This window comes from Canis lupus, chromosome 38 (genome assembly GCF_003254725.2).
Source record: "Canis lupus dingo isolate Sandy chromosome 38, ASM325472v2, whole genome shotgun sequence".
Classification (NCBI taxonomy): domain Eukaryota; kingdom Metazoa; phylum Chordata; class Mammalia; order Carnivora; family Canidae; genus Canis; species Canis lupus.
Genome location: NC_064280.1, coordinates 8,865,830 through 8,878,743, shown reverse-complemented (window position 1 = coordinate 8,878,743; position 12,914 = coordinate 8,865,830). Strand labels below are relative to the sequence as shown.

The 12,914-nt window shown below is 34.6% G+C and overlaps 1 protein-coding gene across 4 annotated transcripts in view; it reads right to left on the bottom strand.

Moving 5' to 3' along the window:
• The window catches only part of BRINP3 (BMP/retinoic acid inducible neural specific 3), a 377,833-nt gene that overhangs the window by 168,389 nt on the left and 196,530 nt on the right, over window positions 1-12,914 (bottom strand). For all 4 annotated transcript variants that reach the window (XM_025421013.3, XM_035711116.2, XM_035711117.2 and 1 more), the window contains one exon: window positions 4,711-4,901. In XM_025421013.3, the coding sequence (XP_025276798.1) occupies window positions 4,711-4,901 (191 nt within the window). The remainder of the gene's footprint in view (window positions 1-4,710; window positions 4,902-12,914) is intronic.

Below are 12,914 nucleotides of genomic sequence, written 5' to 3'. Positions count from 1 at the left end.
ATTTCAGAAATGTAGATCTAAAGTTATGGAGCTCCTTCTCAATATTACCTGCAACATTCTTAAGGAAACTAAGTGGCACTAAAACATGATTTGGATGTGGATTTTTGAAGTTGAGATGTTGAACTTCAAGGTAATTTTAATATATTATTTTGTTATTCCTAAATTTCTTGGAAAAAAATTGTAAACACTATAATTTTAAAAATCTATCTGATTTTTTTCTTGTACAGGAAATATGCCAGAAATACAATGAATTCATCAGTACTTATTTTGAGAAAATAATAACTTAGTTCTTTTAAAAGATTTAAGTGATAAAACATTTAATTTTACCTACTGCCTGTTACCTGATTTATAAAATTTAGATTATTAAGGAAGTTTTGGAAAACGCACATGCCACATCAAGTGATAGATTACATTTTCTCAAAATATATATTTTCATTGTCAATCGCATAAGATTAATTTATTAGACTACTTCATAATAAGCATAAAGAACATGTTAATGTGATCTTTTAGATAACTTGGGTCAACTGAATCGAATCTTCTGAAAATAATGGCCAATTCTAGAAATTATATTTGATATGTTATTCCATTAAAATAATATTGAGAGGGATGCCTGGGTAGCTCAGCAGTTTAGCGCCTGCCTTCAGCCCAGGGCGTGATCCTGGAGTCTCAGGATCGAGTCCCACATCAGGCTCCCTGCATGGAGCCTGCTTCTCCCTCTGCCTATGTCTCTGTGTCTCTCCCTCTGTGTCTTTCCTGAATAAATAAATAAAATCTTTAAATAATAATAATATTGAGCAATAATACTTGATATAAATGCTGTTAATTGGAATAATACGGCAGTTAAGCCACATAGGTGTTTGAGTCTCTTTTTTTATTTCCAGCTGTGCTAGTAAACTGCAGCCTACATTTATAAGATATAAAAACAACAAATTGTTGTATCCCATTTTCTAGAAATTGGCTCATAGTTAACACTATTTGTCCAACTGTTTTGCAAGAATTAGCATGATAAAAACAGAACTGATTTTGCAGATTTAATTATATTTTTGCTGTTATCTTACAATAATCTTTCTTGACTTTATTTTTTAACAATACTTTGTTTCCTAAATTCTGTAAATCAAGAGACAACTTCATATATTTGTTCAAGAGATTAAATGCCTACTTCATGGCACTTCAAACACAAAACATTTTGGCTTATCAAAGAAACTACAGATCTTGCTACCCTTCATTGAAAATTTTAAATATACAAACAATGCAATAAATCCCTTTAGGGATTTGGTAAAGGAGCTAAGATCTTGAGTTCAAATGAACTACAAAAACCCTTTGCATTGAACAGTGTATTCAAGTATGAAGGATTTCAGTAGTTGAATGCCCTTAGATTCCCCCTATATACCCCCACCCCATCCCCAACCTCAGTTCTTATTCTGTTAAATGACATCGAAGCAATTATAATCTTATAATTGAGGAGAGACACTTTTCATCTGTGTAGGGACATACTTGATAACTAATGAAAGTAAGATACTCTCCCCAGAAAAATGCACAGGCACATACAGTTGTGCATGGTATAAAGGAGCCTGTAGACCTCCTCAAGAGCTTTCCCTTAGGGCTTTTGCAGTAACCCAGACAGCAGCTGACCCTGCACCAGAAAATCACCAGTCACTTAAAACTACCAACTGCCTCAGAAGAGAACTCCATCCAGACCTAATTAAATCCTGCCTGCAAAGACTGATTGTCCTCCCCTCTGTCCCATGTAATTCTGAGACTCACCCTCATACTCCCAATGTAATTCTGTGACTATGTTCTTACTCCTATTGTTGCCACTGGAGTGACAATATCTCATTTCCATTTTTCCCTCAGTTACAGCACAAGATCTGTTTACTTCCCTTTACTATCGATTCCTGTATCATCCCCATAGTGTTCTCTGCTCCCTCTCCCTGATCTAAAGCCCCACTTCTCTTTTCCATCTGCAGCCACTCTATACACATTTTAAAATATGTCCATTGTGTGCTCTGGAGGACCTTTCCATGGTTAATGGATAATGAACATTCCCTGTAGCTCTAAAGGTGAGGTTGCTCACTCTTCCAAATTCCAGCTTACTCCTTCCTCTTGCTCTTAGATAACTTACTTATAAAAGTCACTTCTTAAGACATCTGGGTAGCTCAGTTGCTGAGGGTCTGCCTTTGGCTCAGGTCATGTTTCCAGGATCCTAGGATGTAGTCTCCCATCAGGCTTCCCGCAGGGAGCCTGCTTCTTCTTCTGCCTCTGTCTCTGCTTCTCTCTGTGTCTCTCATGAATAAATAAATAGAATCTTAAAAAGTAAAGTCATTTCTTTAAAGCTCATTTCTGGGATGCCTGGGTAGTTCAGCAGTTTAGCACCTGCCTTTGGCTCAGGCTGTGATCCTGGAGACCCAGAATCGAGTCCCATGTCAGGCTCCCTGCATGGAGCCTGCTTCTCCATGCTTCTCTATGTCTCTGCCTCTCTCTCTCTCTCTCTCTTTCTCTCTGTCTTTCATGAATAAACAAATAAAATCTTTAAAAAACATAAAGCTCATTTCTACCACACAGTTGTATCAGCAGAGTTGAATCACCACATTTGAAGAACAATATTTTGTGCAATACTTTACTTCATTAAAACGTTGATTTTTCTGATACATACTTTGCTCGTGGGAGACCAGAATTACCTACAAAAATCCATTAAGTTTTCTTTTTCTTTTTTTTCCCAATCCCTAGGCACCCTGAACTGTTTCACACGTGGCTGGCATATACAACTCTTTATCCTGCCTGGGGCTGCCAGGCCTTCCAAATCTGTGAAGCTGGGGCCCAGCACCAAGCACCTGCATAGTCTTCAGTGAGGAGGGGGCCCACCCACCAAAAACCACCCTGAGGCTGCAGCTAAAGATTGGCAACAGTCTGTCCCAATTTGGACTTGCTGCTTGATGAAGACCAGGACATCTTCAGCAGTGAGAGGTCCCTCATGTCTCATTAGATGCAACTCCATGCAGCCAGCAAGGCCCCATTCAATCCCAGCAGACCAGTATCCCCCAGCTCAGCCTTCAAGGGGATATGCACATTTGTGTAGCTAAGTGCTTAGAGATAAGCAGATGCCTTTGATCCCTAAGATCTTGTTCCTGTGACCAGACCTCTCCAGATCCAAGTCCTGCTCCAAGTCCTCAGTGACCCTGAATTAAGTTTCTACATAAACTGTGAATGAATATTTGTTACTGAGTGAAGTACAAACTCTATTGCATAATTCTACTTGAGGCTGAGAAAAAAAATCAATAGCCATATAATAAACATACTCACAATAATGATGTTTTCTATTAGAAAATACACTTTAGGTTACTGTTTATGTCATTGAAATTGAGTTCTGAAAAAGTCTATTTGTCCTCAGCAACCTCAAGCTAAATATTTCTAACAGTGTCCTATCTTACAATATTTTTGAATTAACTACAATATCTGCATTCAACCTGGCCACATTTTTATCTATACAACATAGATAGTGTTTATATATTTGATTATCCAATATAACAGAAGTCTTACAGTCAGAAGTAGACTAACTACAAATGTGTAATTTATATCTACGGAGATCTTTTCCACACTTTATCTATGAGCAATATTGAAGACAGCTGGTATTATTTGTGTAACCTATAAGCTAGAGATATTTCTGTACCACCTTTTATTCTTTCCTGTACATCTTGTACAGAATATATATTTTGGGCTAATTTTTCTTAGAATTCCCCAAATACTGAAGTATTACCCTTTGATTAACTTATAAAACACACATATTAATTTTAAAATCATAAAGCAATACAATAATACATTTAATGACTGCTTTTTACATGGATTATGAAATCTTACAGATAAAACACTAAGAAATGCTCTTTATATTTTAGTTTGCTCCTGCTAACTTTGTCCTGGATCACCCTATCACATGGTAATGACTCTTTATTTGGCAATGTCCATTGACTAAACACAATAACATATTGATTTAAACTGCCAGAGAAATGTGCCAAGAAGTCTAATGTTTTGGAAGCCACTGTCTGTCTCTTTCTCCCTCTATTTCTCTCTCCTCTATTTTTTTTTTTTAATTAAAGGGACCTTATTCTTCCTTTGTCCCAGTTTTGGTAAAGCCAACCTTAGTATAGGCAGAGGGAAAGGATTCTAGTGAACACATGGAGTTTACCCAGAAATCTAGACTATGCTGTGTCTTGACTGCCAGAAACTTATACCCAAATGCTTTTACTTCTTAATTATATTTTTAAAGTAATGGGAGAAAATATTCCTTAAATCAGGACTTCTCAATGACTCTTGTGTCACTGACCATTTTGAGGGTAACACTGCACCTTCTCAGCATGCTTTTAAATACATACTATAAAATATGAATATTCATAAAATAAATTAATGTTATTAAAATAAAGTTTTGTCCACCTACATGTCATGAGGGAGTCTGTCTACCTCTGTCTACTTACACAAGTCAAATGTATTTCAATTAACATTAGGGTATGAGATGCCTTGACCCAATTATTAAGCCACAAAGTTACATCAAGATACATACCATTTCACTGAAATCTATCACATAACTTACAAAAACTGGAAATGTTTAACCGTTTTGTAGAATGTAGAATCAGTGGTACATGCAAATATATAGAGATGAGTTTTAGAACTAGGAAAAAATAATGGTATGATATCATTTTAGGGTAAACCCATTCATACCTTAATGGCAGTGGATGCAATTTGAATGTGGTGAAGTCTCCGAAGAGTGCTGTCCCTGTCAATGAAATAGGAAGCAGCTAGTTGATGTAGCGTCTCCAGAGTGACCAAAGAGCTATTGGTGCTGGAATCACTTCCTTCAGATCTTTTGCTCAGCTTCCGCTTGTCCACAAAAATTGTGAGTGACTCCTCTCCTGCATTAACAATATTTATAATTATTCCATTTTCCACTTAAAATCAATTTTTCAATTATCTGCAGGTGAGGAAGTATAGACTACAGACATAATGAAACAAAAGAGTGATAAGCAACAAAAGGACAAGTAACTTTTGTGTTGTTCATGATATTTCTCCTGTACTTAGAAAGATACTTGAGATATTGAAGGCTGTAAATGCTTATTTAGTAAATTTCTAATAGCTAGCATTTGTGGAACAATTTCTCTAAATTTTACTGACTTTCTGGGACACCTGGGTGGCTCAGCAGTTGAGCGTCTGTCTTTAGCTCAGGGCATGATCCTGGAGCCCCGGGATCGAGTCCTGCATCAGGCTCCCTGCGTGAAGCTTCCTTCCCCCTCTGCCTATGTCTCTGCCTCTCTATCTCTCTTGTGTCTCTCATGAATAAATAAATAAAATCTTAAAAAAAAGATTTTATTGATTTCCTCATATACTTTACCTAACATCTTATGGCACAAAAGCAAATTAAGAAAAGAAAATATGTAAAATGAAGTTAAGTAGTGTTCATGATATGTATTTACTCAGAAATGATTATTGCAGATCAGCATGTCTAATGGAAACATGACCGAACATATTACTAAACACTAGCCATTTTTTAAAAGATTTTATTTTTTAGTAATCTGTACACCCAACGTGGGGTTCAAACTTACAACCCTAAGATAAAGAGTAACAGGTTCTGCAGACTGAGCCAGCCAGGTGCCCCTAGCCATTTTTAATTAAACCTTGAAAATGCAGAGAAAACATACATATGCATATATAGTTACGTAAATATATGTGAATTAAATTCAGGGGTTTCCTACATGTGGCATTACATAAAAATATTATGTGTTAAATAAGCTCTACAGAAATCACTAACCTCCATGGAAGACTTAGGTTTGATAATAGATTTTCAAAGATGAAATTTAAAGTATAATTAAACTGAAATTTTCAGTGTTCAACTGTTGACAAAAAATATCGATGCTATTTAAATTTAATATTAAGAACTTGCCATCTTCAGATTTCCATATTCTTGGATATTTATCTAGTACAAAATTGTCAGACTTGTCATTCTTTCAGAAACACTCTGTTCTGGCTGCATTATGCCCACTTATGAACTGGCAAGCCAGTTTTATAAAATACCAAGTAAATAAAATAATACTAATTTTTAAATGACATATCCTAGGTTATTATCCAATCATAAGTAACAGCTTGTAACAGTAGATAAAGCAAGAGATCGGGTCAACTGATTCCAGAAGTAGCGTGTTAACAATGTTATTTCTGAAAGGTCACATTCTCAATTTGTATTTGGATCCCGATATGCATACTGGAAGTCAAACAGCCTAACTGGAACAGGTGAAAAAAAAAATCCCTCCAAAAATATGAGTAAGTGGGTTAAATTATCAAAAGCATTAGGTTATGTGATGATAAATAGCTTTCAGGTGGGAACATCTGAAAGAGAAAAGGGAAAACATATGTAAATTACTATAGCAACAAACAAAAAAAATCCCCAATGATTATTCATCCTCCAGGAAAAAAGGATAACTAGTATGGAGGTTTGAGTAACTATTATCTCAGAAAGACCAATTCCTCTGAGGAAAAAAAAATCCCCTATGAACCAACTTGTGAGGGAGTACCCAAACAAGCATCCTGTACACGGATGTACAAAGAACAGTTCTGTGGTAGTCTAAGAACTCCCGGGAGGATCTATCACCTATTCAAGTGCTATGCTCTGAATGTGTAGGTCCCCTCAAAACTTGTATGTGAAATCTTAACCCCCAAAGATAAAAGTATTAAGAAGTAGGGCTTTTGGGAAGTGCTTAGGGCATGATATCAGAGCTCACAAAAATGGAATTAGTGTCTTTATTAAAGAGACTCCAAGAGAGATCCCTTGCCCCTTTGCCATATGAAAATACAAAAAGTCTGCAACCCTAAAAAGGGCCCTAGCCCAACCCTGCTGGCACCTTGGTCTTGGATTTCTAGCTTCCAGAACAGTGAGCAATAAATTTCTGGTGTTTATAAGCTACCCCGTCTGTGGTGTTTTGTTAGCAGCCCAAATGGACGAATACAACAACAGACATGTCTTATTAAGCAAGGTTAAAAACCAAATGGCAAAGATCTTGGTAAATGTAAATAAAAAGGAAGCAAAGTTAACAGTCTTGATATGAGATATTGTACAATTTGGGCCAAAAATTATTAAATGGGAAAAAGAAGAACTTTGTATAATGAGTGCTAAAGACTCAAACTTGCCAAGTTGCTTTAATGGCAACACTTTTCATAAAGCAGAAAATACAGGAAATAAAGGTAAAAATAGTACAAGAAATGCAAATTAAAATATATTGATATATCACTTTGCAATTACAGAATTTGCCAAAATCCAAAAGTTTAACAACTTTGCCAAAGCTGTTGGCAAACTGGAAGGAAAGAGGCCCTCTGATGTATTGCTAGTAGTCATGCAAAATGATTTAACTATAGAGAAGAAATTTGGCAATAGTTAGCAATAATTGACTCAGCAATCTTACTTTTAAGAACCTATCCCCAAAAATACTGGCTAAATTATACAAAAGGCTTCTTACTGTGGCTTGCTTTGTAATATTGGTAGCAACACAGATACCTAATCATTAAGAATAAACTATTTTGCTTCTGTACAGTAGAATACAGTGCAGCCATAAGAAAGGAGTGAGAATGATTTAAAACATTTATTCACTGTGAAAGTTTAAAGTAATTAGTAAGTTAATAATTTTAATATTATGACTAAAATGTAATTCTGGATGACTTGGCAGTCTTCAGGTGATTCTATTTAGAAAATACATCCAAATATCCAAGTTTAGCCTCCTTGTATCCACAATGTTTTCTACAGATTTCTGTAGATAGAAGGAAGCTTACTTCTTTATTCTTTAAAACAATATCTAATCTCTTCTTCAATTCAGTAATATATGAAATTCAAAATATTAGTTCAATTGATTTATTGGAAATGAGTTTTGCCTTCTGAAGATTCAAGAAAGTCATTTAAATATGTGAAGAGTAATCTTCACTATGTCTCTTTTTGTATAGTAGTGAATTTACTTATCACTGGAGGTGCCCAACATGAATTGAAAAGCTATACATCATTGACAAGTGGAGATAATTAGACCACTACAATGGACTCTTTTACCAAAAATGAGTGGCTGGAAGAAGGACAAATATAGAATGACTTATTATAGTTTAGAGGTAAGTGTGCCAACTGCTAGTGCCAGATAGATTTGGGTTTTGATGCTTGTACTTGGTAACTGAATACTCTTGAATTGTATAACTTGACTCAGTTTCCTCTAGTATAAAATGAACATAGTATTCCTTCCTCAAAGAGTAGCCAGAAGCATGAAACATCTAATATCTGTAAAGGATTTAGAATACAACTAGACTATAGGAAGAATTCAAAAGTTGTTGGCATAGTATTATTCTCTTTTATTCACCACAATTCCTTAAAATTTAGGATAAAACAACTCATTTCATATATACACATTTCTACTAATTTTAGCTATTTTATTTGTGATGAACAGAAGCCTCCTTTTCTACTTCTTTTACAAATCCGTGAACCCTTGTCCTATAATCTATACCTATACATGATGAGTAAATAGTCCTCAAAACAATCCTTTAAATACTGTACCCCTCTATACATCTTCACTCTTCAGGTGAAAAGTCCTTAGTGGGACCTCAGTTGAGTCATCCATCACACAAAAAGAGAGGAGTAGCATAAACTTGTTTTAAAAGGCAAATTAAAATATTTGATTTAAGAATACTTTGCGAATGTTAGGCTGGCTTGTGATAATTTGGAAAATAACACATAACGAGAGCGAGGGGATTAAAATTTCAGAGTTGTCCTATGTTACAATTGAATGATAAATGCTAATATAGGTTTAAGTAATCAAAGCTGTACATAGAGAAACGATGGCCCATCATCATTATCATGAGTAATAATAACTTCCACTTTCTATCTACTGGAGAGTTAAAGAATATTTCCTTTGTTTTTCAGAGGCCACATTTGTTTGTAAGGTACAGATAAATGTGTTTTCCTCCTTTTATCCTGAGAGCAAAAAAATATAGACAACAGAGAAAAATCAAAGGAGAAAAATATTGTAAATCTTTATACACTTTTATTATTAGTTTTACAGTACATGCTTCCTTGTTACTGTTTCAATTTGAAGGAAATATGAGGGATCCCTGGGTGGCGCAGCGGTTTAGCGCCTGCCTTTGGCCCAGGGCGCGATCCTGGAGACCCGGGATCGAATCCCACATCGGGCTCCCGGTGCATGGAGCCTGCTTCTCCTTCTGCTTATGTCTCTGCCTCTCTCTCTCTCTCTGTGACTATCATAAATAAATAAAAATTTAAAAAATGTTTAAAAAAATAAGCATTAAAAAATGAAGGAAATATGATATAATAAGAAAAAGGAAAATGTGAGTTTGGGAGTCAGGTGTATGTGAAGGTAAATCCTAACAGTTCATTGTCCTCTAGCAATGACTGCGTGGCTTTGGTAAAGTTGCACATGCCCTTAGCATCCCTGTCTCTAGAACAGAAGCAATATCTTACTCTCATCTGTTTGAAAAAACTAAGCAATGTAATTTCTCCATAGAACTTGGCAGAACACATATAATATGTACAATAAACGTTGGTTTCCTCTCTTTTTCCTTTTTTAATTAGGGCCTAACTGTAAATAAGGAGGTTTTAAATTTTTACAAGTTAACATTTCAGAGAGATTGAATTTCACCACGGGAACCTGGACTTAGTCAAACTTGTTTTCTAGTAGATCTTATAATCAAGATACATGGGATGATTAAAGATAGCAGTTGGTCATTCTTTCCAATAACCTGATAAAGAGAAACCACTCAAATTGCTGGCAGTTCTTCTCTACAGTAGGACATTAATCCATGTATATAGTAGCTTTCCCTGCAGTGAAGCATGTGAGGCAGTTAAAATTACCCTAATTGTTCTTATGAATACCATATTTTAAATCCTCATTTACAACAAACTAGACAACTATGTGATGTAAACTAGGTAGTTTATGCTAAATTTCAAGTGTTATAAATCATGGATTGTTAAATATCTAAGATATTTTGACAAGGCTACTCAATCTACATCACAAACAAGCCTATTAATTTCCTCTAAGAGATCTTTTTGTGTTTTTAAAATTATATATAACTACCATGTTTTTGTGATGTTTACGATCATAGTTTTAGAAACACTTAGGGTTTTAAGAGAAAAAGAATGCAAAACGAAAGAAGAATACATTCTTAACTTTAATTGTAACTCTTTCTCAACTATTCAATTATAAAAGTTCATCAGAATTCTACGTAACACACAATATTCACAATTGAAAACTGAGATATTATTCAATCAACTAAAATTCGTGTTGAAATTTCATTTTTATTCCTATTTTTTAAACCAGCTGTTGCCCATAAGCATGACATGAGTACCAAAGGACATCCACACATTTTGCAAAAACTAAATGTGATTCTGAAAACGATTCAACATTCTGAGTTTGTTAGAAAGTAAAAAGGATTAATGACTGTGGATATAAAAAGACGTGATTATTTCACACAGAAATCACGCAGCTGTGTCTTTTACTACTAAAATACTGTGGTAGTTTATGGACATTAAAAGCATATATTGAAGGATGCTTTCGGAGAGAATGCAAAACAGAAGACAATAAAACAACATCAAAAAAATCATGACTTTAATGTTATGATCAGTTCATAAGAGGAGATTATGTACATTTGATATGCTATGGACCTCATAGTAATGTAGTTTTCGGTCCTGATTTTCAAATCACTTATGTCCACGAGGAAGAGAAATTTTAAAGAAATTTTGTACTATTATATTTTCCTTGGATTTTATCAATTTGCATTCTCATATATACAGTTATCAAGGACTAATGTAATGCTCTCAAAAAGTTAGAAAAAGTCAAAAAACAATGGATAATAGAATGAGTAAAAGAATCCTAGGGATAAATCGTAATGAAGATGTGTCAAATTGCAATATTTTTTTGCAATTACTTTCTGCACTACTGTGGAGCCAAACATGGATACATGGATTAATGGTCCATTATAGAGAAGAAGTATAAACAGTTCATGAGGGATTCCTTATAACCTGGCATTGGAAAGGAAAACATTTGGGTCATTGGAATACATGAAAGCCAGTATGCTATGATCTAGTACGAATTTTGAGAAGTACTGCAAAGTTACACAAATTATTTAGCCTTTTCCCTCTGCCAGGAGGTCTCCACGTTCAAAAGAGAAACTTCTTCAACTTGATTCTTGGAACAAAGTGACACCAGAGCAGACCACAGAGGATCCACAATCATAGCATACTAGATAGGCACAGCCACTGCAGTTAAAATCCACTTGAGGGGTTTTGTTTAGTTTTGTTTTTTATTTCTTTACTGTGATGAAAATAATGTTTATAGGTTGGTTGTATTTTATGTTATCATTACTCTGCCCTTGGGTTAGTCTACCGACCTATAATGTATACCATTTCATCCAGACGAAAGCAAAACAAAACAACTATACATTTATGGTACATTTATGGTAGATGTCCTCCTGGTCATTCAATTTCCTTACACTGGAAAATCTTATTGTGAATGTCGGTTTTGCTTTTGTGTGAGTTTTACTTGTAAAGTAATGCTATTTAGCAGAAATCTTTCCCATAGGAATGCCAATGCAAACATAGATTAAATGTAATTGCTCGTAGGTTTTACTTTGGATGTGTCATCTTAATCCAAAAATGTTATCTTACTTTTTGGTAATAAGAGATCATGCTATGTCTTGTGCTAAAGTCTTATAATATTTTGAGTATAGCTCTTCTTTTGAAATTATATTTCAGTTTTTACAGTGTACTTTGTGCTCACCACTGATGATCTATCCTTTCTTAGCTTAACATGTTAAAAGGTAAACATACTGATGAAATCTATCTTTCCACTATTATAGTGTTGCAGAAAAAAAGTGTTTTAGAAACAAGCAGACATAAAAAAAAAAAAAAATCAATCTGAGGAAAATAGGCTTCTGACAAGAAGCAGAGCCAAATATCTAAACAGTAAAAACAGACATGTTGGCTTAACACCAATTGGCATCTGCAAGATATTATGGGAAGGAAATAACTAGTCTTATAGAGCTTTGACAAAGAAACATAATATGTTTTGCAAAATACTCCAAATGAAAGCATCTGACTTTATGATTATTAACAATTATGCCCCAAAAAATCTGAAAATACCTTAAACAAAATTTCCCAGCTACCATAATGTTCTCTATAGAACAATGACATGAAAGAGGAGGAACTGGAAATAAAGAGTTTCCATGTCAGATGAAAGTGAATCTATCCTGAGTGAAACACAGTTAAGTCACCTCTCTTTTGAGTTGTTTACAGTGTTATAATGAACATTTTTGTTCCTTATATTATAGACTCCTGCTACTATTTTGGTAAGATTAATTTTCAGAAGTGAGATTTCTAGAATAGTTAAGAACACTCTAAATTTATATAGATACTCTAAACAGTTCAACCTTAATGTGCACATAAATCACCCAGAGATCTTGTTAACATGTAGATTCTAATTCATTAATCTGAGATGAAATCTGAGATTCTGCAGTTCTAACAAGCTCCAAGGTAATGCTGGTGCTGTTGGACCATGAACTACACTTGAGTAATGAGGCTCTAAACCACAGTAAAACTTATTATCAATTTAAATGTCTCTATTTGTCAGTCACCTATGTGTTCCCTTAAGGAAGGCGTTGGGTCTTTGCACTGTTACAGGTTAACTCAGTACATGCTTGTCAAACAATGGACAGATGATTTATCTACCTTGTCGAAGTGCTATAAGGTAAGGAGGAAAAAGAAAACATAATCAAATTTATAAAATACTAAAACAATATTTATCTTTTGACTTAGTTGCCAGGAATGTCATTATTAAAATCCATTGACATAGCAATTTTAATCCTAATTTCTTTTGTTTTATATTTATGACATTTATGTA